Source organism: Sitophilus oryzae, unplaced genomic scaffold (genome assembly GCF_002938485.1).
Source record: "Sitophilus oryzae breed Bouriz unplaced genomic scaffold, Soryzae_2.0 scaffold_465_pilon_pilon, whole genome shotgun sequence".
Classification (NCBI taxonomy): Eukaryota; Metazoa; Arthropoda; class Insecta; order Coleoptera; family Curculionidae; genus Sitophilus; species Sitophilus oryzae.
The window spans coordinates 1809928-1835581 of NW_022147046.1; the positions used below are offsets into that span (position 1 = coordinate 1809928).

Consider the following 25654-nt stretch of genomic DNA (forward strand, 5'->3'; position numbering starts at 1 on the left):
AGATATTTAGAATGGAAATAGACAATACATGTCATTATTGACAAAAAATAAACACATTGAGTAGGTAGTTGAATCACTGAAACAATAAATTAGAGAAATTTTTATTTTTTTGAATTAATCATAATTTTTTCTGCAAAAATGATGATAAAACAGTTTCTGTTGAACTTTTGCCACAAAAACGTTTCAAATTTATGATTTCAGTCTAATAACTATTTAGTTAATCTTTCAGTAAATGTTCAGATACATGAATTAATAATAGCTCAAGTATAAGTTCAACTCATAGGCTTCAGACCTTCCCAACTATTTAGTTAACAAATGTTTAATGTATGTCAATGATGACATGTATTGATAATTTCGATTCCAAATATCTCGAAAACCATTACTCGTAGCTATTTTTACCAAGAGACCTTTTTCACGTAAAAAACGTCGTAAATGTAATTTTTTTTACTCAGTAGTTTTTTACAGGTACAGACGAAAAGTTATTACTTTTCAAACCGGTTAAAAATATGTAGATGGCGCAATCTACAAATAGGACTCAGATTGACATGAAAATCAAATATTGTCAAGGATGGAATTATTCGATATATAAAATAACATATTTAATATTAATATATTTCGTAAATTAATAATTCGATTGAAAGGAAGTATAAAATAATTAAAGTTCATTGGCATTTACGCAACAAAAGTAAAGTTTTAAAAATCAAAGTTATAAGCATAATTGGCAATTGCGAAATTTCCTTTCAATACTACGAATTTATAAAATCATCAAATCAGCACTAACGCGGTCATCGCACCGGTCATCGCACCGATAGACCAATAATGCTGATTCGATGATTCGACGTGTTGAACCAATAAATACAAAAATGTCACCTGTTGGGGGGGGACAGTCCATAGTCGATAGTAAGTTCGATAAGGTCGCGGTCGAGATTCCGGCATTGGCGTTACACTACCCTGACACTACCCCCGAGCCAGTGATGATGTTCGTCCATAAATATAATATGTAAGTACACATTTAGTTTTATAATTATTTTATTATTCGTAGATTAATTAAATTGATTATTAAGTTAAATTGAAGTATTTATTATTTGCTATGCCCCTAGTCATAACCCACAAAATGGGCCGTGACATATGTGGTGGAGGCGCCGGGCATAGCAAATAATAAATACTTCAATTTAACTTAATAATCAATTTAATTAATCTACGAATAATAAAATAATTATAAAACTAAATGTGTACTTACATATTATATCATCATCTGGCTCGAAGTAGGCAATTATCGAGTCCTGCCGAACGATATGGACTGTCCCCCCACAGGTGACTGTTTGTATTGACAGTTCGTTGATCGAATCATCGAATCAGCATTATTGGTATCGATGCGATGACAATGCGATGTATCGTTAGTGCTGATTTGATGATTTTAAATTCGTAGTGATGAAAGGGAAATTTTCGCAATTGCCAATTATGCTTATAACTTTGATTTTTAAAACTTTACTTTTGTTGCGTAAATGCCAATGAACTTTAATTATTTTATACTTCCTTTCAATCGAATTATTAATTTACGAAATATATTAATATTAAATATGTTATTTTATATATCGAATAATTCCATCCTTGACAATATCCTATATCAAAAAACTCCCAGACACCATTTTTCATCCAAATATTGACGTTACTTCATAAACTATTTAGAAAAATTCGAAATAAGAATGAAACTTCTACACCCTGTATCTTCGAAACTAAGCATTTTAGGACATACATTTATACGAACTTTTTTACTTATTTTTATCTGCAGAATATGCTGCGGAAGTTTCCGGAATACAGTTCGGACCACCATGTATATTGCAATCTCTTTAATCGGAAGAGCTGATTGTAACAACATATTTCTATTAGCAAATATTATACAAAATATATTATATATAATAAGTCGTATTCGCTGATTCGGGTCGTCAGTTCGGTTCGTCAATACATATTATACTGATAGTTGTTATTTCTTACATAATACACATTAAAAAAATAACGCCAAAAGAAAAAATCTACCTATTGTACTGAAAAAAACTGCACATCACCGTAAACAATCTTCATACAATAGTTTTGGACTGTTCTTTTGTAGACAATTTATAAATAATCTTCTTCAGGATAATACAAATAAATTTATTTGGATATAGAAAACAAATTTCTTACCTAATATGTACATCATTGTGAAACAATTGTCGAAAGCCATACCAACTAGGAACCTGCACACGGAGAAAGTCCAAAACGACGAGCACATGGTGGTGGCCATACCTCCAATAAATCCAACCATATTGGTACCCACCAGAGCTGGTATTCTGCCTAGTCTATCAGCGATCCAACCGAAAACCAATCCACCCAAAATGGCACCACAGAAAAATATGGACTGAGCTGTGCTGGGCAAAGCTGCGTTATCGCACACCCAATTATTCTGGAAAAAAGAAAATTATTAAAAGAAATATTATGTTGGGGATTGGGCTTATTGAAAATTAGATCTTTTTATTGTTTGTTAAAAGGAACTTTATTTGTATTTGTTAATCTACAGGGTTGCGCCTCTCATACGAAAATTGAACAAAAATGAAGAATACCTTTTAAATTTCAATAAAAGCTACCTAAAGGTTGATTCTCACTATACCTTCCACACACACAACATGCACACTATCTATTCCGTTTCCCTTCTGTTCCATATCCTTTCCTTCCATACATTTTTTGGCGAATGCATTGAAGCGTATCAGAAACAGCGTTGTCAAGTTCTTAGATTTTTGCCAGCTCTATTAACATTTTGCTGATATTTATTTATTCGTTCACCTCTTAATTAAATCTATTACATTTTTCAAAGGATACATATTTTTAAAATAAAACTTTCGTAATGATATAAATTGTACAATAAAAAGTGTGGAACTGATACGGAACGGAAGCTTACGTATAACGTCAATACAATAAAAAATACGGAACGGATATGGAATGGAAACGGAAGGTATAGTGAGAATCAACCTTAAATTGGAATTTGCTCGATATATCGTAATATGTAGTTAAAATAACCATTGTACTTTAAATCAAATTAAAACTTGATCCAAAAAGTTATACAGGGCGGGTAAAATTAATATTGAACATAAGTCACTTTTAAAAGCAAGTTACTCTTTTATTTTAGATAAAACACCCAGTATAATGTTCCGACATTCAATGGAGAGATGTCTCTCTCTAAAATAAAATATATTGTTCTTCATAAAAAACCGTGACTTGTAAAATATAACAATTACATCATATGTCATTAAATAAAAGAAAATTAAACAAGGTATACATAGATTAACAAAGACGCTACAAAAATACTAATTGGTGATTAGAAAAAAGACGACCTTAAATAACCTGTTCTAACTCTACACACCTAGCAATCATCTCTTGTCAATCATTTTTTATCTTGTAATGCTTATTATTTTTAGCAATGACCATAACCTTCATCTAACAATATAAATATAAAGTATAGTTTAATCATTAAGATGTAATAAATTGGCGGCTCATTATACAGGGCGTTCCAAAAAACATGTGCCATCTCTCGTGGGGAGATTCCTCACGTAAAAATAAGATTTATTTTTTATATCAACATAGGCCCGATTCTACTTTGTTTCGTAGCTACAGGGTGTTAAAGTCTTAATATTCTTTCGATTTATTATATCTAAGTACTTTTATCGTTTCGAATGAAATTTTGAGGGTAAAAGTTATTATGAATGCCACATATTTTAAGCTAAAAATGTGTCGATATATTTACCACGGACGTGCATGTGGGTTATCACTGGAATATTATAAAATTTTCTGTAAAAAGTATGTACGCCACCGACTCTTGTTAGCGAAATAGCATAAGCAGTTAATGCCGATTAAAAGTTGTCTCTTGATATTTCGTCGATTTCGGCCTCCTTGCTGATGAACCCAATTTTATTAATTTGCCTTGATCCAAGACCCAAGTATAATAGCAATCTTTAAAAAAATTAATATCATTAACTTGCGAAAGTTTTAAATAAGTACTCATTGATTCATCATCAAAAAATATGACAAAAAGTTTCTATAAACATGGATAGGTAAATGATTAGTTTTAGAGTTAGAGGATGTTAAAACTTTTTAAAATTATTTTTTTTGTAATTATCTTAAATATCATTATTTTTTTATTTGAAATTGCTGTCATAAAATAATATATAATAAGAAATTAGATAACATATGTAATTTATTAATTTTATTAATTGTGACTAATAAAATTGCGTTTTTTTTCCATAGCAACTGTTAAAATTGGATAGGTTAAAAACTTTATGTCTTCTCACACGTTTTTTAATTGCTTCCATTTTTGAAAATTTTTGTATTCCTTTTCATTTTTCATTCAGTTATTCGAGATTTAAGTTTGGATATGGCGTTTGTCGATGTCGCCTCAGCCTGAATATCTGTTGGTAATTTACTTATTTCGTTTTGAGCCATTTCTGGCTCCAATTCAATCAGCAATCTACACGAAAGAGAATTAGAAAATATTGACCAGGCCCTAGACACTCAATACTAATTTTATGGAACTACAAATTTAGTTTCTTCCGCATCGCCAGACAGCGCAAAAGACATTAGAGTACAGGTTCCTAATTTATATATGAAAATGACATGACAGCCTCTATATTTACTACCATCCATGGTCTAGTTTTGGCCTAGTTGTCAAAATGTTGGTGATCCGTCAAGTTATTTTTAAATAATTTTTAAATAATTATGAATTCAGATATTCTTGATTTGCGGAAAGTTCGGTGATTTGTGTTTATAGATTGTGTTTTTATTAGTTTGTGCATTTTGATATTTACAGTTGATCATCATTTTCGTGTTAGATATTAAAACTTTTTTATCAGACATTTTAGACATCTTAGAAATAATATATTATTTATGAATGAAATAAAAAAATGTTTAATCATAAATAAGTAAGTACATAGTTGGTAATATAGTATTTTTAGTAATAGTTAATTAGTAGTCTATAATATTTCTACTATATTATAATTTATTTGTTAAATCAAAAAAATAGGCACTATGTGCTCTATTGTTGGTGTTTAAAATGTATGTATTCATAATAATTTTATTTTTAGTTTTGAATATGTTACACTTCTAATGATCTAATAAAACATAAAATATAGTAAACAAGTCTATATATTTATTATTTTATATTTTATAAAGAATAATTTTGCACTTGAATAACGTTACCGTTTTAGTTAGCGTTAATAAATAACGGAACGCTAAAATTATGTTATGCCAAAACTCTCCATTAGTTTCTTCCGGATCACCAGGTGGCTCTAAATGACGGGCTTATTTGTTTTATATCAGTGTCCAATCTATCTCTAGTACGTATATTAGTCTATGATATTGACTCAAAACTGACAACTAAAAAGACAGCTTTATTTATTTGTCAAATTACATAGAAACCAACGCCAACCCAGCACAATATTTTTTCTACTCGTAATAAATTCCTTGAAATAATAATTTCTGAATATTTTTTAAAACGTAGCGCGTTACGTTGGAAAAAAATATTGTTTTATACACGACGATAAAATTGCATTATCGTCTAAAAATTAATGCGCATTATCGCGCTCATGATTTAATCTTTTCGGTCGACGATAAAATACCATTTTATCGTCTTGTATAAAGAAGAACTATTATCTCATCAGCTTTTTTTGAAAAATATTCCAGTAATAACCCATACGTACGTCCCTGACGAATTTATCGACACTTTTTTAGCCATTAAAATATGTAGCACTTATAGTAACTTTCACCCTCAAAATTTCATTCGAAACGCTAAAACTCTAAAAGTACTTGGGAGAGAATTTTGTAATAAATCGAAAAAATATTAAGACCTTAACACCCTGCAGCTGCGAAACAAAGCAGAATCGGACCAAATTAGTGGAAAGTTTTTATTAGAATTTATACCGGGTGATTCTTAACCTATACGCATAAAGTTGGGAAATTATTGCTGATGACAAATAATGACTAACAATGAAAAAAAAAAAAGTTAGTAAAATAATTTTATTTAGGAGATAACAAACTATTTGAAATAAAAACAAAAAACGTAAATTCCATTAAATTGAATGTGCATTTACTGATAAAGTTAGCAATAACAGCAATAATTTCCCCAAGTTTATGCGTATAGGTTAAGAATCACCCTGTAGAAATCTCTTGCAGTTTGCTGTCTTCCGACTTTATAAAAAATAAAATCTCGCGAGTACAGTGATCGTAAGAAGGACAAAGCTTATGAGCAACTATTGATGAAATTAAAAGAGGATGCTGATACTACAAAGGAAATGGTAAAGAAAAAATGTATTCATTACGCTTAGGCTACCGTAGAGAATGAAACTAAATGAGTCAAAAAGAACTGGTAATGGAACTGAAGACGTTTATGTACCTAATTAATATATATGATAAAACTACCAAATCACGTAACATTTTTCGTAAGTAGCTCCTCTATATTAAACCCTTTCATATACAAGGATTAAACTTAATGACCCTAGCTTTTTAATGTATATTGGTAATATTATTCTTGTTGCGAAGGTCAGGGAATCTATGTAATACTTCAAACATCTCCGTAACGATGCTACTGCTAATTAATGATAGATATAATTATCATATATTATTATAAGAATTAGTATTCAGGATTCATACCGTTCTCAAGTATTTTATGATTTTTTTTCAAAAATGGGATAATAAGATTCTACAAATATGTATAAACTATACTAAACGTTTGATGAGCTAACTTTATAAAGTTTATTATGTTTATTTGAAGATAGAAGTGACATCATTCTTGTATATTTTTTCTGTCTAATTATTCAACTTGAGTTTAGATTTTCTATAAAAATCAGGCCCGCTAGAGTAGTAAGTTAAATAATTTTTTATAATACTTGTATTTTAATTTCTTTAGAGAACATACGTATATAGGCGCAATGTCTAAAGAAAACAATTCTATATATTATAAGTAAGCTATGTTAAAATACATTTTGATATTTAGTAGTGCACAAACAAGTTTCTAGCATGTACAAATATGAATTTCATGATGCCATCACCATATATGGGGAAATACTTTGTATCATTTCAGTCTCAATTTTTTAGAACTATTTTTTTTAAACTATTGATTCAACAACAAATTTACATGAATATTTATTAATTGATTCAACAAATTTAAATAATATATAGGGGTAATTCAGAGAAACGGCAACGTTTCTTTTAATTGCTCTAATTTGTTAGTAACAATTACCGGTGAAGAATGTAATTTACACTGATTTAGAAAAGCGTAAATTTTATTTTGTAGCCAAAAATAATTATTATTAATAATTATTATTTTACTGATCTAAATCAGCTTACTTCTGTAGCGATGGTGGTGTAAGGTACTTCAGTAGTGTTATATTCCCATCCGCTCCTGCAGGAAACCAATTTCCAGTTTGGATCTGCTTCCTTAATACCCTGTTGTAACAATTCCGTGTAGTTCACGTTGTACATTTTACATCTGTTTCTAACTTCGCCATCCATAGGTATGGCTAGTGCTATCCTGTAACAAATAAGAAAACGTTTAAATATACATGATGATGCTTATAACTTTATTTGGTATTTTTTAAAATATTGAAGGTAAATATCAAACTATGTCTATGATTATAAAGCTAAAAAATGATAAAAATTTGAAAAAAAAAAGATTTGAAATATTTTGAGAACAGTGGCTCATAGCGATTTTTACCAAAATACTTTTTTCACGCAAAAACGATAGAAATGTATATTTTTTCTCTCAATATTGTAATACAGGCACGGACGAAAAGTTATTTCTCTTCAAAACATTCTTTTTCATCCAAATGTCGATGTTAATTCAGAAATTATTGGGAAAAACTAAATAAAAATGAAATTACTACACCCTGTATCTCCAAACCGAAGCATTTTAGGACAAATTTATACCAACTTCTTTACTTATTTTTATCTACAGAATATGTTTCCCGTTTATAATTTGTACCACCCTGTATATGTTTAAAATTTGATAATAGAAAATATTTCGGTGATCCAATTAAATTTCTTTTTGGAGTTCTCAAAATTTGCAAACCATTTTACAACTGTTTTTATTACATACAATCGTATAAAATTTTGTATACATATTAAGTTTTCGTGGCAATACAATAATAACAGTATATTCAACCATCAACATGCCCTTTTCGAAGATAAAATAAGTCAGATAGAGCCAGATAAAATAATTTCCAGAGTCAATACTTTGACTCTGAATCCAGAGTCAGAAACAAGAAGACCAGAGTGCTCTGGAAAGTAAAAAAACTATGAAGTGCGTTGTATTTGTCTTCTCAACTAAGAAAACTACCACAGATTGGAATTATTCAGAGAAACTTTGCTACACTTCGGGGAACTTGGTGACATATTTCCTTCTTACAGTGCCATGTTCTATCTCTATATAGAGCGTGGATGTTTTCTCTACTTTTAGTTGCTTTTAAAAGAGTACCTGTACCAATTGAATATACCACCATTATTTCCATCCAAATATTAATTAATTACATACTTAATTGTGTTAGTTCATACATTATTCTAAACAAGTGTGGATTTCAGTCAGAAATCAATACAGGGTGGCCCATCGAAAACGTTCCGCAAGGCATAACGGCCAGGGTAATTTTTTTCAGAAAATCCAAAAACACGTCAATTTTGTTTGTGAGGAGGACAACTTTTGCCCCAAAAATGATTGCAAAATCTTCAACCCTCTAAGCGGGGGTGTCATCCCCCAACTTTTTTCAAATGGGAAGAGGGGTCAAGTGGCACCGCAATGAAAATAGCTTTCTATTCTCTATATTTCCCCGCTTCGTTTTTGAAAATCGGTCGAGTCGTTGAGAAAATATGAAGGATTGAAATTTGAAAAGTTTATTTAAACATTTATCAGAGTAAATGATAAGGATAAATTCCTTCGACCAATTTGCTGTTTTTTCTTATTATTTCTAGATGTTTACGCATTTTTTCACTTGCCACAAGGTTGAACGATCAGGTGCGGTAGTTGCTAGATAGCTGTTCTGTGATTTGTGCGTTGAAGTTCTAATCAATATCGTTAAACTTTTTAACAATTATAGTGTACTCACTTGCAGAAAAAGTGGATATAATCGAACTTTATTTTGAAAAATAATGAATGTGGCAATCGGGTTTGCGCAGATATTCAATGAACGCCATCCTGACAAACACCTTTATGGCAAAATTGTTCGCGATTTAGTAGCAAAATTTCACGAAACTGGTTCCGTTATGAATAAAAAGAGGCAGAGGGAAAATCCTGTAGTAAATGAAGCTATGGAGGTATTCGTATTGGGCCAAGTTGCCATGGATAGTACGCTGAGTACAAGAAAATTAGCCAATGAGACCGCGACCGGCGTGAATCGTACAAGTGTCCAAACGATATTAAAAAAACACAAGTTCCACCCGTACAAAATTCAGTTGGTACAAGAACTCAACGAAGACTGGTATTTTTGGAAATCTATTGTAGGTCAGTTTAACGATATTGAGACCGCACCTGATCGTTCAACCTTGTGGCAAGTGAAAAAATGCGTAAACATCTAGAAATAATAAGGAAAAATAGCAAATTGGTCGAAGGAATTTCTCCTTATCATTTACTCTGATAAATGTTTAAATAAACTTTTCAAATTTCAATCCTTCATATTTTCTCAATGACTTGACCGATTTTCAAAAACGAAGCGGGGAAATATAGAGAATAGAAAGCTCTTTTCATTGCGGTGTCACTTGACCCCCCTTCCCATTTAAAAAAAGTTGGGGGATGACACCCCCGCTTAGAGGGTTGAAGATTTTGCAATCATTTTTGGGGCAAAAGTTGTCCCCCTCTCAAACAAAATTGACGTGTTTTTGGATTTTCTGAAAAAACATTACCCTGGCCGTTATGCCTTGCGGAACGTTTTCGATGGGCCACCCGTATGGTGTTGTGAATTGGTTGTGAACATACATTTAATATAGTTATTAATAAGTTACAAACGTCTCTATTGTTGTAAATAAGCGTTCTTCAAAAAGTGAAATAAAATTTGTAAGGTGTTACTTTTTACAAAACTGTCTATAACAAACGTTCAAAATTCAGTTTTTTTTAGTATTTGGAGCAATTATTAATCATCGCAAACAAGTCAATTAATGTAAAAAATGCAGTTGGAATACTGGGATCCTATTAATTGCTTCTCTTTGACATATATTTAAACGTTTTTTTTTATTTTTTAATAAAATAAGCGAACTATCTTGACTTAGTTCAGTTAGAAGGTTTTTTAGTTCTCAGTTTAGTTGGAACTAAACTGAGTAGTTTCTCACAAACTAAAATCATCATGTACGTATGTTCCGTTGCTTCCATCACTTTCAGAGCGGCTTGATTATGGATTTTTTTTACTAAAAAATATATTAGAAAGTATTTGGAATTTTAATGAACCCACCTTGAATAAGAAATATAATTAAACAAATTAGTTCTTGAGATTTAAAAATAACAAACTTGTTAACAAGACTATAAAAAAACGATTTGTTAAAATATTCTTCGCTAAATACATACAATATTCAAATGACTCAAGAGCAGTTCCTATTACTTAAATATTAAGAAATCCGAACGGCATTGGCATTGGCAGTAAAACAATCACTTACAAAGCGTGACGTATGATATGCAATAGGCTGTGGAAAAAAATCACGCACGTAACGAGACTAGATCCGCGCGGCGCGGTGGCCGGCCGCCATATTTAAAACCAGACGGACCTTGGTCCGATTTTTGGCCGAGCCACTGTTGAGAAAGAAGGAAGTTAATTATACACACATACACTCTTGTTAGATTATCTTTTTAGCAATTGATTAATAACAGTAGCGGCACGAGGATTTCTTTTGATTGGGGATGCAGAAAGAATGTTTAAATTTCTCAAATTGTATATAACTGTTTAAATTTGAGACAGACCTAGTAAAAGATAATTAGAGCAATCGAGTCAATATTGAAGTAAAAAATTGAGGACAAATTATAAATTATCTTTATGTCAATATACAGGGTCCGGCAATAGTGCGTCGGGCATCTGTAGCTCCTAGAATAAAAAACTTGAGAATTTTGTTTAAGTGCAAACCTAAAGTATGTACCAGGATGTATTTCAGGAAAATATTTTAACTTCTATAGGGTGGCTCAAAAAAGTGTCAGTGGACCTGGATGATTTTTTTTAAATGGGACACCCTGTATATTATTGCATTTTTGGCTTTCTTTCAGATCACTTTACATAACCCTAAGATATGAATAAATAAATTTCGATAGAGATATTAAAAAATAAATCAAAAATATATATTTTTCAGCCCTTCTTAAAAAAATTATTAAAAGTACAAGAACTGTTCTGAAATCAAGACTATTTTAGGTATTTACTTTAGATGGTCTGTACTTACTTTGTTATAAATATGAAAATCATCAATCATACAGGATGTTCAAAATTCTACGCCAAACTTTCTAAAATATAAAATAATTTTTCTTTGTTTTTTTAAATGGAACACACTGTATATTATTTTTTCAATAGACGGAGAATTAAAAAATGAACATTTTTTATATTTAGAGTATTTCAAAAATTTTAACGGTTTCGCAGATATTTGCGGTTTTATATTTCATATGGCATTTTCCACAGTAAATTTTTATCAAAGCCACCCGATGATTTTTCTCTCGTATTTTACCATTGACAGCGCCATATGAAATAATACTGCGTGTATCTGCGAAACCGTTAAAAATTTTGAAATACTCTAAATACAAAAAATGTTCATTTTTTAACTCCCGATCTAATAAAAAAATAATATACAGGGTGTTCCATTTAAAAAAACAAAGAAAAAATATTTTATATTTTAGAAAGTTTGGCGTAGAATATTAAACATCCTGTATGATTTACGATTACCATATTTATAGCAAAGTAAGAACAAACCATCTAAAGTAAATACCTAATGTACTTTTGATTTTAGAACAGTTCCTGTATTTTTAATAATTTTTTTTAAGAACGGTTGAAAAATATATATTTTTGATTTATTTTTTAATATCTCTGAAACTAATAGAAATATATTTATTCATATCTTAGGGTTATGTAAAGTTATCTGAAAGGAAGCCAAAAATGCAATAATATATAGGGTGTTCCATTTAAAAAAAAATCATCCAGGTCCACTGACACTTTTTTGAGCCACCCTATAGAAGTTTACATATTTTCCTCAAATACATCCTGGTACATACTTTAGATTTGCACTTAAACAAAATTCTCAAGTTTTTTATTCTAGGAGCTACAGATGCCCGACGCACTATTGCCGGACCCTGTATAATACACAGCTCGGGATCTGTACTACCAGAAATCAACCGAAGAATTAAGTTAGCATGGAGTACTTATGGAAGAAACTCAATCATATTCAAATCTAGAATACCACTTTATCTAGAAAAGAAAGATAATGTTTTTTTTATTTACAACCACATATGTAATACTGACATTAGTGACTTTTAAAAAATTTGAAAGTGTCAAATTATCTACATTTCTTCCCTCTTCCATTTCCCTTACCCATTTCCCTCACTCGGTTTTTCTTATTTCTCGCCTCATTTAATTAAGCAAACTATTCTTGTAATATCTTTATTAAATACTTATCTAACATCAACAAAAATAAACAAGAAGATTAGCAATAATAATTGAAGATTTTAATCAAAGACATCTAAATATTTTAATACATTTATTTGTTGAAATTAATGGTCAAATTTGACTTATTGTACGCATTAATCGATATTGTTAAGGGGCCGCCCTGATGATGTGTTTAAATCATTGAGGTTTCACTGTACGCACCCCAAAGGGTAGATGGCTTTTTCTGCTTTGACATGTCGCTAAAATATGCCATCAAGACTGTCTCCGAAGCAATATTCTTAGCATTTCTTTCGGCACACCATTTTTCGTATACTTTCAATGCTATTTCATATCGCCCCCTACTTTTCTATGGAAGTAAACTAGCTTCTGCTCTTTTTGCAGCTTCTGTAAGTTCTGGTATAGTACCAGTATTAAAGTGGTCTTCATTATAGAACTTTCCGACAACATTCTGGCTTTCTATGTTATATAAATTCGAAAAAGCGAACGAGAAATTCAAAACTGTCACTTAGTTGTTTGTTAACATACGCTAAGAAAAACTATCAGCCGAACATATCCTAAGGTAATAATAGAAGCCCTAGCGAACCAAAATATTGACAGGCCTTATATTGAAACTGTCGCCAATATATACAAAGAAGCCAAAGCAAGAGTAATGATATATAAAATTATAAAACAACCCCAGAGTTTCCAACTGGCAAAGGCTGGCTATCCCCAAAGCTGTTTACAGCAACACTAGAAGAAATCATCCGTCAACTTGACCAACAAAGGATTAAAAATAGATGGAGAATATCTTAATCATCTAAGATTCGCTGATGACATAGTCCTAATAACCAATAATCCTGAAGAACTACAAACACAAAATATATATATATATAAACGGAATTTGGTTTAAGTATTTAATACTCATTTTCAACTACAGCCTATTGCTGCCTTCCCGTTACCCTACGCCACACATCTCGATTTAGAGCGTCATCAGCTTCTAGGTTACGAGCTTCCATTGCTTCGGTAACCGTTCCGTTCCAGGATTTTCTAGGTCTACCTCTCTTTCTTCTGCCCTGGGGAGCCCATTGAAAAACTCCTTTTGGCCACCTGTTCTCCGGCATACGCAGAACATGTCCAAACCATTTTAAGCTGGATTTTTCGATTCGATCCAGTACTGTCTCCTCCGATGCATTCATGATACGCCTGACCTCGATGTTTGTTTTTTTTCCATCCTAGATATACCTGCACTTCTTCTAAAGTAATCCATTTCAACAACTTGGATTTTGCGCTTCGCGTCTGCACTCAGAGTCCATAGCTCTGAACCATAGCAAAGAACTGACTCCACCAATGTTCTTCCAAGTCTCTTTTTAGTTGTTGCAAACAAGTTTCGGTCCCATCAGAGGCTGTTAAGACATCCAATAACTTGTTTGCTCTTCTGAATTCGGGTTTGTATTTCTACTTTGCCCAAACCCTCGTTGTTGATAGTAGCACCCAGGTATTTAAATTTGTCTACTTGTTGAGTCTGGACGTTATCATTAATGAAGACTTCAAAACAAGCATTGGAATTGACAGCTAAGTATTCGGTCTTCTTTAGACTAACCTGAAGTCCCCATTTGTTGTATTCTTGATAAAGCCTCTTAGTCATGAACTCTAGATCGTATGAGTACTGCGCAATCACGACCTGATCGTCTGCAAAGCTCAGGGTAAATAGTGTGTTGTCCTCAATGGGTATTCCCATACCTTGACATTTCGTCTTCCATTCCCTAAGGACTACTTCGACGTAAGCGTTGAGATCAGAGGAGATAAGCTGCATCCTTGTCGCAACCCTTTTGTGGTGTTAATTGGATTAGATAGCCTGTGTCCTATCTTAACGTACGATTCATTTTCTTTATATAGCTCTTTTATTATCTTAAGCAAAGGTCTATCTACTTCTAAGATATTCAAGACTTCCCATATCTTGCTGCGGGGAATAGAGTCGTACGCTTTCTCCAAATAAATAAATGCTAGATGGACTTCTTGATCTACTGCTATCTTTTTTTCCATCACCTGCTGCAGGACAAAAAGGTTATCTGCGCAAGATTTCCCCGGTGTGAATCCGCTTTGGTCTTCCGAGATTTTGTCACCAATACTGTCCCTAAGCCTACCCTGTAGTACCTTTCCAAAAAGTCTGCTGACCGAACTGTTAATGCTTAGGCCTCTATAACAAGCGGGGTTGTTACGATTTCCCTTTTTAAAGATGGACACTATGTGAGCCACTCGCCGTTCTCGGGGTAGTTTACTTTTCACTGGTTAAATAGATCCGCCAGACGCCAGCGCAGTCTTTGGGTTCCACACTTTAACAATTCCGCTACAATATTACCAGGACCTGGTGACCGCCCATTTTTACAAACACAAATTAACAAACTAAATACAGCCAGCAATAAAGCAATAGAGTCAATATTGAAGTAAAAAATTGAGGATAAAGTAGGCCTCAAAATGAATTTACTAAAAACTAAGTAGTTCGTTTTACATTAATAAAAGTAATGTACAACAAACTAATAGACAGAAAAGACATTCTAATAAATAACACAAAACTGGAAACATAGAAGAATACATGTCATATATTTGGGACAACTAATACACAGCTCGGGATCTCTACTACCAGAAATCAACCGATAAAAAAGAAAACAGTCTCACCTCACTCTCTAAAGAAGAAAACATACGACCAATAGGTATACCAGTCATGACCAATGCATGCGAAACCTTAAAACGGACATTATAAGAAAACTGCAGGTTGCACAACGTCCAATGGAACAAAATATGCTGGGAATAACCAAGAAAGGCCGTAAAAGAATAGAGTGGATACGACAAAATACCCAGTAAGATAATAGACTTACAATAGATAAGTAATAGATATCATCCACAGAATCAAATCTTTCAAGTGGCAATGGGCAGGACACCTGGCAAGAAGGACGGACAACAGATGGACCACCAAAATTACAGCATGTTACCAACGAGGAATTAAGAGACTTAGAGGAAGACCAAACCTGAGATGGGACCTACTGAAGCCTAGTTTTGTCCAATCCAGTTGTTAAAGATAAGACAACAAGCAAGTGAACAATTTTGGGAACAGATTTTTACCTTGTCAAATTTTGTGTTAATTGGGCATGTATTATTACGGTGAATACTATGATCATGATTAATATGGTGAATTCGTAGTAAAGACATAGAGCAAAAAAATAATAAAAATCACACAATTTGCAGAGATATTATCCACGATTGTTAGTGGCCTAACAAAGAGATGTTAATTAACAGGCTTTTACGTAACACGCGGTACGCTGGCTTCCAATTAGCGGCACTCTGACCCTGAAAATTCGTATTTTTGTTTGTCGAAACGCCGATTGACAGGCCTGACAACCAGGAAGTACACCTGCTCTTAATATACCGGCACATGGAATTACCTATTCCTGATATTATTTTATAATTTAATTGTTTTCATGTGAAATAATACCTACAAGAACACAGTTATGTGAAATTACGCGTTTTTTGTCATAATCTTCATTGTTCGCAGTAGTATGAATAATTATGATTTAATATAGGTAACTGTTTTTGAAAGTGAATAGTTTATAATAACCAGCTGGATGTCAAGTGCAAATTAGCTACGATATGCAAACCAAATAAGGAAATAGTTATACAATTATCGTTACAGTCATGAGTCAATGAGACTAAAATCTGATATTGGCATTTCAATTTTCTTAAAAGTTTATAAAAAATAAATGAGGATATATAAAAATTATTAACCAATACGCAAAAAAAATTGTGGGTGTTTGGGATGGCCCGAAAGAAAAACAAAGTTTTTGCGACGTTTCGCGACTTTATTGTCGCTTCTTCAGGCACCACAAAAATAAACATGTTCAGTAGATAGATATTTAACTGAAATAATAAATTTGGTAACTTATTATTTTTTTTAAATTAATCATAAATTTTTCTTCGAAAAAATGATGATAAAACAGTTTCTGTTGAACTTCTGCCACAAAAACATTTCAAATTTATGATTTCAGTCTAATAACTAATTAGTCAACGTGTTTAATTTATGTCAATGATGACAGGTACGGATAATTTCGATTCCAAATATCTCGAGAACCATTATTTCTGGCGATTTTAACCAAGAGACCTTTTTTAAGTAAAATATGTCGTAAATGTATATTTTTTTACTCGGTAGTTTTATACAGGTACGAACGAAAAGTTATTACTCTTCAAACCAGTTAAAAAACATGTAATTGGCGCCCTCTACAACTAATAGTCATATTGACATCAAAATCAAATCTCTGATGTCAAAAAACTCCCAGAGGCCAATTTTCATCCAAATATAGACGTTACTTTAGAAGTTATTTGAAAAAAATTGAAATAAAAATAAAACTTCTACACCCTGTATCTCCGAAACTAAGCATTTTAGGACATACATTAATATAAACTTTTTTACTTATGTTTGTCTACAGAATATGCTGCCGAAGTTTCCGCAATACAGTTCAGATCACCCTGTATATTTAAACAATAATATTTACCTGATATCGCATACACTAACATATCTGGAAAGGACCATCGCTGGGAGATCTCAGAGATTTATGATGGAAAAATATTTATTTTTCTATTGCAACTGTTAAAACTGCCTTATATCTATCAAAAATAGTATAGATAAAATAGTACTTGAACCGCAAGGGTAGATTAAATGATACTTTAACAGCGAGGATAGGTTAAAAACTTTATTTCTTCTCGCACGTTTTTTAATTGCTTCCATTTTTGAAAATTTTTGTATTCCTTTTCATAAGTTATTCGGGATTTAAATGGAAGTAGTTTGGATATGGCGTTTGTTGCCTCAGCCTGAATATCTGTTGGTAATTTACTTATTTCGTTTTGAGCCATTTCTGGCTCCAGTTCAATTCCAAATCGACACGAAAGAGAATTAAAAAATATTGACTCAAAACTGACAACTAAAGAGACAGCTTTATTTATTTGTCAAATTCTTTAGTCAAATTAAATAGAAACCAACGCCAACCCAGCACAATATTTTTTCTACTCGTAATAAATTCCTTGAAATAATAATTCCTGAATATTTTTTAAAAACGTAATTCGCTATGGAAAAAAATATTGTTTTATACACGACGATAAAATTGCATTATTGTCTCCAGAAATTAATTCAAAAAATAACTATTTGTGGAACGTTAAAAATTATTTAATAATCTAAGATCAGACATGAAACATTTTAAGAATATGAAAACATTTCAACGATATTACTTTTCTGTATTGTAGGTGCTGCTTGTATTTATCCGGATTTTTCGCCGTTATCGAGAAAGGTCTGAAAACTGAAAAATCTGAACAGGATGTGTGAGATAATAAAAGAGTTGGAAACCGCATGCACACATATACGTAACGCAGCCAACCGACTATATACGTGTTTATCAGATGATCTACATTATTCGAGCCATTTTCAATGACATTATACTAGATATTTCACAGTCTGATAGTTTTAAGGTCTCAAACTAGCTCGGTCTCTTTGTCTCTTAGTTAAACCATTTTTTTTCTTATATCTATTGCATAAAATTGTTCTACGTTATTTTTTTTAACCCAGTTTAGTATATTTATTAAGTTTAGCACTGACGTTGACTGAAACCTTAAATTACTTTTTTTGGACTTATTGGATTAATTCTGTAGTACCAATAATTTTATTTTCAATCTTCTTAATATTTAAATTGTATTTTTATAGACTGCATAAATGCACTCTTAGGTTAGATTGATTATCTGTCAATAAACGTTAATTTACATGAAATTTGAAAACAAAATTTGATTATGACTATTGTAAAAGAATACCGCGAAATACCCATAAGACTTTTTTGGAGAGTTTGTCAATATTGTTGCCACCTTTATTGCGATGGTAATGGATCTACAGGGTCCGGCAATAGTGCGTTGGGCATCTGTAGCTCCTAGAATAAAAAATTTGAGAATTTTGTTTAAGTACAAACCTAAACTATGTACCAGGATGTATTTCAGGAAAATATTTTAACTTCTATAGGGTGGCTCAAAAAAGTGTGTGTGGACCTGGATGATTTTTTTAAATGGAACACCCTATATATTATTGCATTTTTGGCTTCCTTTCAGATCACTTTACATAACCCTAAGATATGAATAAATATATTTCGATAGTTTCAGAGATATTAAAAAATAAATCAAAAATATATATTTTTCAGCCCTTCTTAAAAAAATTATTAAAAATACAAGAACTGTTCTGAAATCAAAACTATATTAGGTATTTTAGATGGTCTATACTTACTTTACTATAAATATAATCGTAAATTATACAGGATGTTCAAATTCTACATAAACTTACAAAATATAAAATAATTTTTCTTTGTTTTTTTAAATGGAACACCCTGTATATTATTTTTTCAATAGACAGAGAATTAAAAAATGAACATTTTTTGTATTTAAAGTATTTCAAAAATTTTAACGGTTTCGCAGATATTTGCGGTTTTATATTTCATATGGCATTTTCCACAGTAAATTTTTATCAAAGCCACCCAATGATTTTTCTCTCGTATTTTACCATTGACAGCGCCATATGAAATAATACTGCGTGTATCTGCGAAACCGTTAAAAATTTTGAAATACTCTAAATACAAAAATGTTCATTTTTTACTTTCCGTCTATTGAGAAAATAATATACAGGGTGTTCCATTTAAAAAAACCAAGAAAAATTATTTTATATTTTAGTAAGTTTGGCGTAGAATTTTGAACATCCTGTATAATTTACGATTTTCATATTTATAGCAAAGTAAGTATAGACCATCTAAAGTAAATACCTAATATAGTTTTGATTTCAGTACGTTTCTTGTATCTTTAATAATTTTTTTAAGAAGGGCTGTAAAATATATATTTTTGATTTATTTTTTAATATCTCTGGAACTATTAAAATATGTTTATTCATATCTTAGGATTATGTAAAGTGACCCGAAAGGAAGCCAAAAATGCAATAATATACAGGGTGTTCCATTTAAAAAAAATCATCAAGGTCCACTTGCACTTTTTTGAGCCACCCTATAGAAGTTAAAATACTTTCCTTAAATACATCCTGGTACATAGTTTAGGTTTGCACTTAAACAAAATTCTCAAGATTTTTATTCTAGGAGCTACAGATGCCCAACGCACTATTGCCGGACCCTGTATAACAATATTTCTTCTATAACGCTATTGAACTATTCATTTTTTTATTACTGTTTGGAAGGAATTAAAGGAGATATTTGAAAATAGTATTTGAGGCCTTAACTGCCTTTCGGCCAAATATTGTAAAAAAATTAGTCCAAAAAAAGATTTTTCTGTGACAGAAACAATGAACATTAAAATTAGGCCCTAGTTATGCGATGATTGCTTACACAAGCTTTCTTTCCTCAAAGCTTTGTCTATTAAACAAAAGATCTATAGCTAAATAAGAAAAGACTATAATTATTCAGACACCTAAGCCCAGTTAATTAAATGTAACTAATATGTTAACTATTTTCAAAAGCGAATGTGTATAAAACTGAAAATACTTCTTTTATTTATTTATTAATATTTTTGAAACTATCAAAACATACTTAATAATATCTTAGGATTATGTAAAGTGATCATAAAGAAAGCCAAAAATGCAATAATATACAGTGTGTTTCATTTAAAAAAAAATCATCCCGATCCACTCGCACTTTTTTTAGCCACCACCCTGTAGAAGTTAAAGTAAATTTTCTTGAAATACATCTTTTAGATTGACACTTATACAAAATTTCTAAGTTTTTTTTATTATAGGAGCTACGCTATGCCCGACGCACTGTTGCCGAGCCCGTAGGAAAAACTGAACCGTGGCAACCCCTATTTGCGGCAACTTTTTGATAGGCACCCTTATAACATCATGCACAGAATCAAAATACCTTTAATTTGACATATAAATGATCAATTTTACGAGCGTAATGACGTCTCCCAAATCAGTAATTATTATTATTGATAATTAAACATAGTTGCAGCAACTTTTTGATAGGCTTCCTGTTAAAATTGCAACTCTATACTCCTATTTATAAATATACGTAAATATTAAGTTTTGATTAAAAATATGATGAGTGTAATATAAAAATCGTGCAGCCGGATCCTGTACTATAAATCTTTATAAGAAATGATGTACAGTTGATTTAAAAAAAACTCATACACGCATTTTTCCAATCCCACAAAATTTAACTTTCCGTTAGTGTATACATCTCGTTATACAATAAAGCACCACCAGCTTGGACTGAACATGACAAATTCGCGGTGACATTTCGTCAATTCAGTTAAAAATGCCGCAAATATCATCCTTTACAAAAGTTCAAATTATCACACGAGTTACAGAAGACGGATGGTCGATTAGGATAGCGGCCACTCCTTTTGAGGTTGATAAGATGATGATAATAAGATGGAAAAAGCGCTGGATTGAACATAATTCGACGGATCGGAAACAAGGGTCAGGACGACCAAAAGTAAGTTCTGAAGTCCAAGATGAGAGGCTTATTGATCATCTAAGACAGAACCCTTTTGCAACATCGGTTGAAGCAGCTACTGTGACAATGTTTCCCGGTTCTTTGTCAATAGTTAACAGAAGAGTTAAGAAATCTCAAATCTCCTGTCGAGTTGCTGCAAAAAAAGCCTTTTTTAACAGAGGAGCAAAAGCAGGCCAGGGTAATTTTTGCACTCAACAACATTTTTCAGGATAATAACTATTGGGAGCGTGTTGTCTTTACTGACGAAAAAATTTTCCAATCATGTTCGAGCAGCAGAAAACTTTTAGTTTATCGACCACCAAATTGTAGAATTCACCCCGGATACACCCAGCAAGTTAAAAAGGCTGGACATTTTTCTATTAATGTGTGGGGATAGTTTAGCGCTAAAAGTTTGGGAAAATTATGCTGCCGGTACAGGTTTTGAAAATAACGACTTTGTCCAGTACTATTGTGTATTGTCCAGTACACACTGCTAACGCTGTTCACCACTGGTTGCAGAACCATAATATAGAAACTCTTCTTTGGCCAGCCAACAGCCCTGACCTGTATCCAATCGAAAATATTTGGGGTCGAATTGCAAAAATTATATACCAACGGAATTGGAGACCAAGAAATGCAGAAGAGTTAAGCGATGCAATTTATCGCGCATTAGATGAGCTCTCGGAAGACGGAGTATTTTCAAAAAATAAGCTTTTCAATGCCCAGACGCCTGCAGCTTGTTAGAGAAAAATGGTGATCCCATCAAATACTAATTTTTTTATTCTACTTTTTTTCTTAGTTTAAAATAATATACTGTTTTAGTGTTTAAGGTTTGTTTTAATTTGAGATAAAATATATTTTTTCAGTTTTAGAATTGTTTTTTGCTTTAAAGCTGCTCATTCAATATGCATTTGAACAAGCAGAGACAATGACAAAACCGTCATTGTCAGGCATGTTTCTTTCAAATTTGGGGGCACTAGTGCACGGTAGCATGAATATATATGTATATACAGGGTTGTTCACCACATACGACACGGAGTACTGTAGCTAAACGATGACATTTTTACAAATTGTAAATTTTGGGTTCGATGAAGAACTATTAGAGGTACAATTTAAAAATAATTTTACAAGATACAGAGTGTCCCAAATAAGTAAAAAATATCAAAGTTGTATTTTCTTAAATGGAACACCCTGTATATTATTATATTTTTAGATTCTACAATTAAAATAAAGGTAAATTGATTAAGGTTTATTATACTTAAACCTTACCGTTTTTTAAATATTTTCAATTTTGTGAAATTGCAGCAAAAATTTTAAGGCTTTATTTCTCCAAGGGTATCAAAGTTTTTAATACTAAATATTTACTGAAGTTTATTTATTGATCAGTTATTGTGTTGCAATAATAAAAATAATGCTACCTTATACAGAGTGTCTAAAAATTTATTTTAAATAATTTCTAGCTTTAAACGCCAATAACTTTTTTAATTTAAATAGAACGCCCTGTATATTTTAGGTATATCAGATGCACAATTTAATTGTCTATCAAATTGTATTATACCATTTTTTACTTATCTCTTTAAGTTTCCGTAGAAAATGCGTTTTCTTGTAATTTAGAACTTATTTATCAATATACCCATGGAATATTGACATTTTAGATTATTTTTAAAGGTGTACCAAATTTTTAAAGAGTACAGATACTAATATTGTAGATATAGTTCGTTTATTTCATTAAAAAAAAAAAAAAAACTATTTAAATATTTGTTAAAGAGGACCAATTAATATGATTCCAGTATTCAAATTACATTAACTGACTGTTTGCGTTGATTAATAATAATTGCCCCAATACTAAAAAACTGAGTTTTGTATGTGTATTAGACAGTGTGGTGAAAAGTAACACCTTAAAATGATATTTAATTTTTGATAAATGCTTATTTATAACAACAGAGACGTTCATTTTCATAACTTATTATTATATTGATTTCTGACTCAAATCCACATTTATTTAGAATAATTTATTAACGAACACAATTAAGTATGTAATTAATTAGTATATGGGCGGAAATAATGGTGTTATATTTAATTAATGGTATACTCTTTTATAAAGATTTAAATAGTTTTCTTTTTGCATACAAATGGGCTAGTAATATTATCGTTTTGCTAAAAACGATAATATTACTAGTCTGTACATTTTGTACATTTGTTGCTTTATAAACAATCTAAAATGTCAATATTCCATGGGTATATTGATAAACGAGATCTAAATTATAAGAAAATGCATTTTCTGCGAAAACTTGAAGGGATAGGTAAAAAATGGTATAATACAATTTGATAGACAACTAAATTGTGCATCTGATTCTCCTAAAATATACAGGACGTTCCATTTAAATTAAAGAAGTTATTGGCGTTTAAAGCTAGACATTATTTAAAATAAATTTTGAGACACTCTGTATAAGGTAGTCTTATTTTTATTATTGCAACACAATAACTGATCAATAAATAAACTTCAGTAAATATTTCGTATTAAAATCTTTGATACCCTTGGACAAATGAAGCCTTAAAATTTTTACTGCAATTTCACAAAATTGAATATATTTCAAAAACGGTAAGATTTTAGTGTAATAAACCTTAATCAAATTTACCTTTATTTTAATCGTAGAAACTAAAAATGTAATAATATACAGGGCGTTCCATTTAAAAAAATACAACTTTGATATTTTTTATTTATTTGGGACACTCTGTATCTTGTAAAAATATTTTTAAATTGTAGCTCTAATAGTCCTTCAACGAACCCAAAACTTACAATTTGTGAAAATCTAATCGTTTAGCTACAATACTCCGTGTCGTATGTGGTGAACAACCCTGTATATACACTAATAGAAAGTTCAATTTTGTGGGATAGGAAAAATGCGTGTATGCGTTTTTTTTAATCCAGTGCACATTAGGATTTTCTATCAAAGTCAAAGCACGTTTGACCATAAAACAATTTCATTGCGTTTTAGGTATACGTATGTCCCCTTTTTGATTGACATATCGATCGTTCCAATCATGAAACAATTGTTTATAAAATACACGTAAACATATACGTAATTATTTGAGAACGAGATGTTAAAACTCAAAGTGTAAAATCCAAAATTAAAATATGTATTAAGTTTAAAAAATATATTTTATGATGTTTTTAGGAAAATTAGCATTACTTTAAATAGTGCTTTTCTTACACCTACATAAGTCCCAAGTAGCATTTTCACGACCGACTTGCGACCACATGTTTACTAAACACAACGTTGGATTAGTTACAAAAAATAGTTAGCTCACTACCTTGGGTATTAAAATAAATTTAAACGTTTTTATAACGTTGTGCCGACGTTGGACTAGTACTACAGCAAAGTAGAAGCTTCTGCGACGTCGAATAAACGTTGTCTTCTAAACTTTTTTGCTTAAGTGATCTTTAGGTGATTCGGACAACGTAGTTACAACGTTGGATAATATAGAGTTTTCCGACGTCAGTTTCAGGACCTATTCCAACGTTATGCAAACGTCGTCTGTTTTACTTATTCCAACGTTGTTTAGATTTCCTTATTCTTACGTTGGTAGGACGTCGAGGCACTACCTTTTTGCAACTGTATTGAACCATAACCTTAAATCTTAAATTTTCACTTCATTGTTCTGTTCAGTCAGACAGTTCAGTGCTGTTTTTGTTTTTATAAAAAAAACTTATTTAAAATGGGACATAAGAAAGGTACATATAAAACTAAATTTAAATATACATCGGCATATATTACCGATAGTTTATCCACTCCCTCGTTTATTTAGATTATAGAGGGCGGCACAAGCTAGACTCTAGGATGACTAAATTAGGCAATCTTGCGACTAGTATACTACCTGTTAAGGCTGAACTGCGACTTTATTAGTCCAGTATGCGACTACTCGAACTACTCCATCTTAATCTCCCAAAACAACAAAGTGAAAGCCGCCATGTTGTTAAATAAGAAAATGTTTCGTTCCTAAAATAGCAATTCCTGCTTTTTGAATACATTAACTTGAAATATTTGACCCTAAAAATCACGCGGAAACAATTTTTTCGACTGCGAATAAATTATTCTCATTTTACTAAAAAAAAAAAATTCAAGAAAATTTTTAAAACTTCTTTAATTTTAAGGCCCATTAGTATTTTTCAAAGTAGAAACAATACATTTATCAATAAAGTTGTTTGCGTTTACTTTTTTGCCTTGGGTAACGAGTTACAGAGTCGGTTAAAGTGTTTCAATAATTATGATCTTCAAACATCCTCCACACTTAAATACTTTTGTTTTGTTTTCCTTCACTGCCATCTGACATATGTCTCTAACTAAATCATAAAAATAATATTTTTACTATAATTATCCCAATTTAGGATAAAACGCGACTTAGACGCCATATTAGTTTTGTATTTCTGTGAATTAGGATTTTAAACAACGTTGCAGTTTGTACTAAATTAGGCTTCTAGCCAACGTCGGTATCCAACGTCGTTTCGACCCAAAAATGATTCTCCAA

The 25654-nt window shown here is 31.3% G+C and overlaps 1 protein-coding gene across 2 annotated transcripts in view; it reads right to left on the reverse strand.

Annotated features, from left to right (window-relative positions):
* LOC115885978 (solute carrier family 22 member 13) overlaps positions 1-25654 on the reverse strand; it is a 143756-nt gene that overhangs the window by 21929 nt on the left and 96173 nt on the right. For both annotated transcript variants that reach the window (XM_030905012.1, XM_030905011.1), the window contains 2 exons: positions 7369-7552; positions 2182-2440 (listed from right to left, as the gene is read on the reverse strand). In XM_030905012.1, the coding sequence (XP_030760872.1) occupies positions 2182-2440; positions 7369-7552 (443 nt within the window). The remainder of the gene's footprint in view (positions 1-2181; positions 2441-7368; positions 7553-25654) is intronic.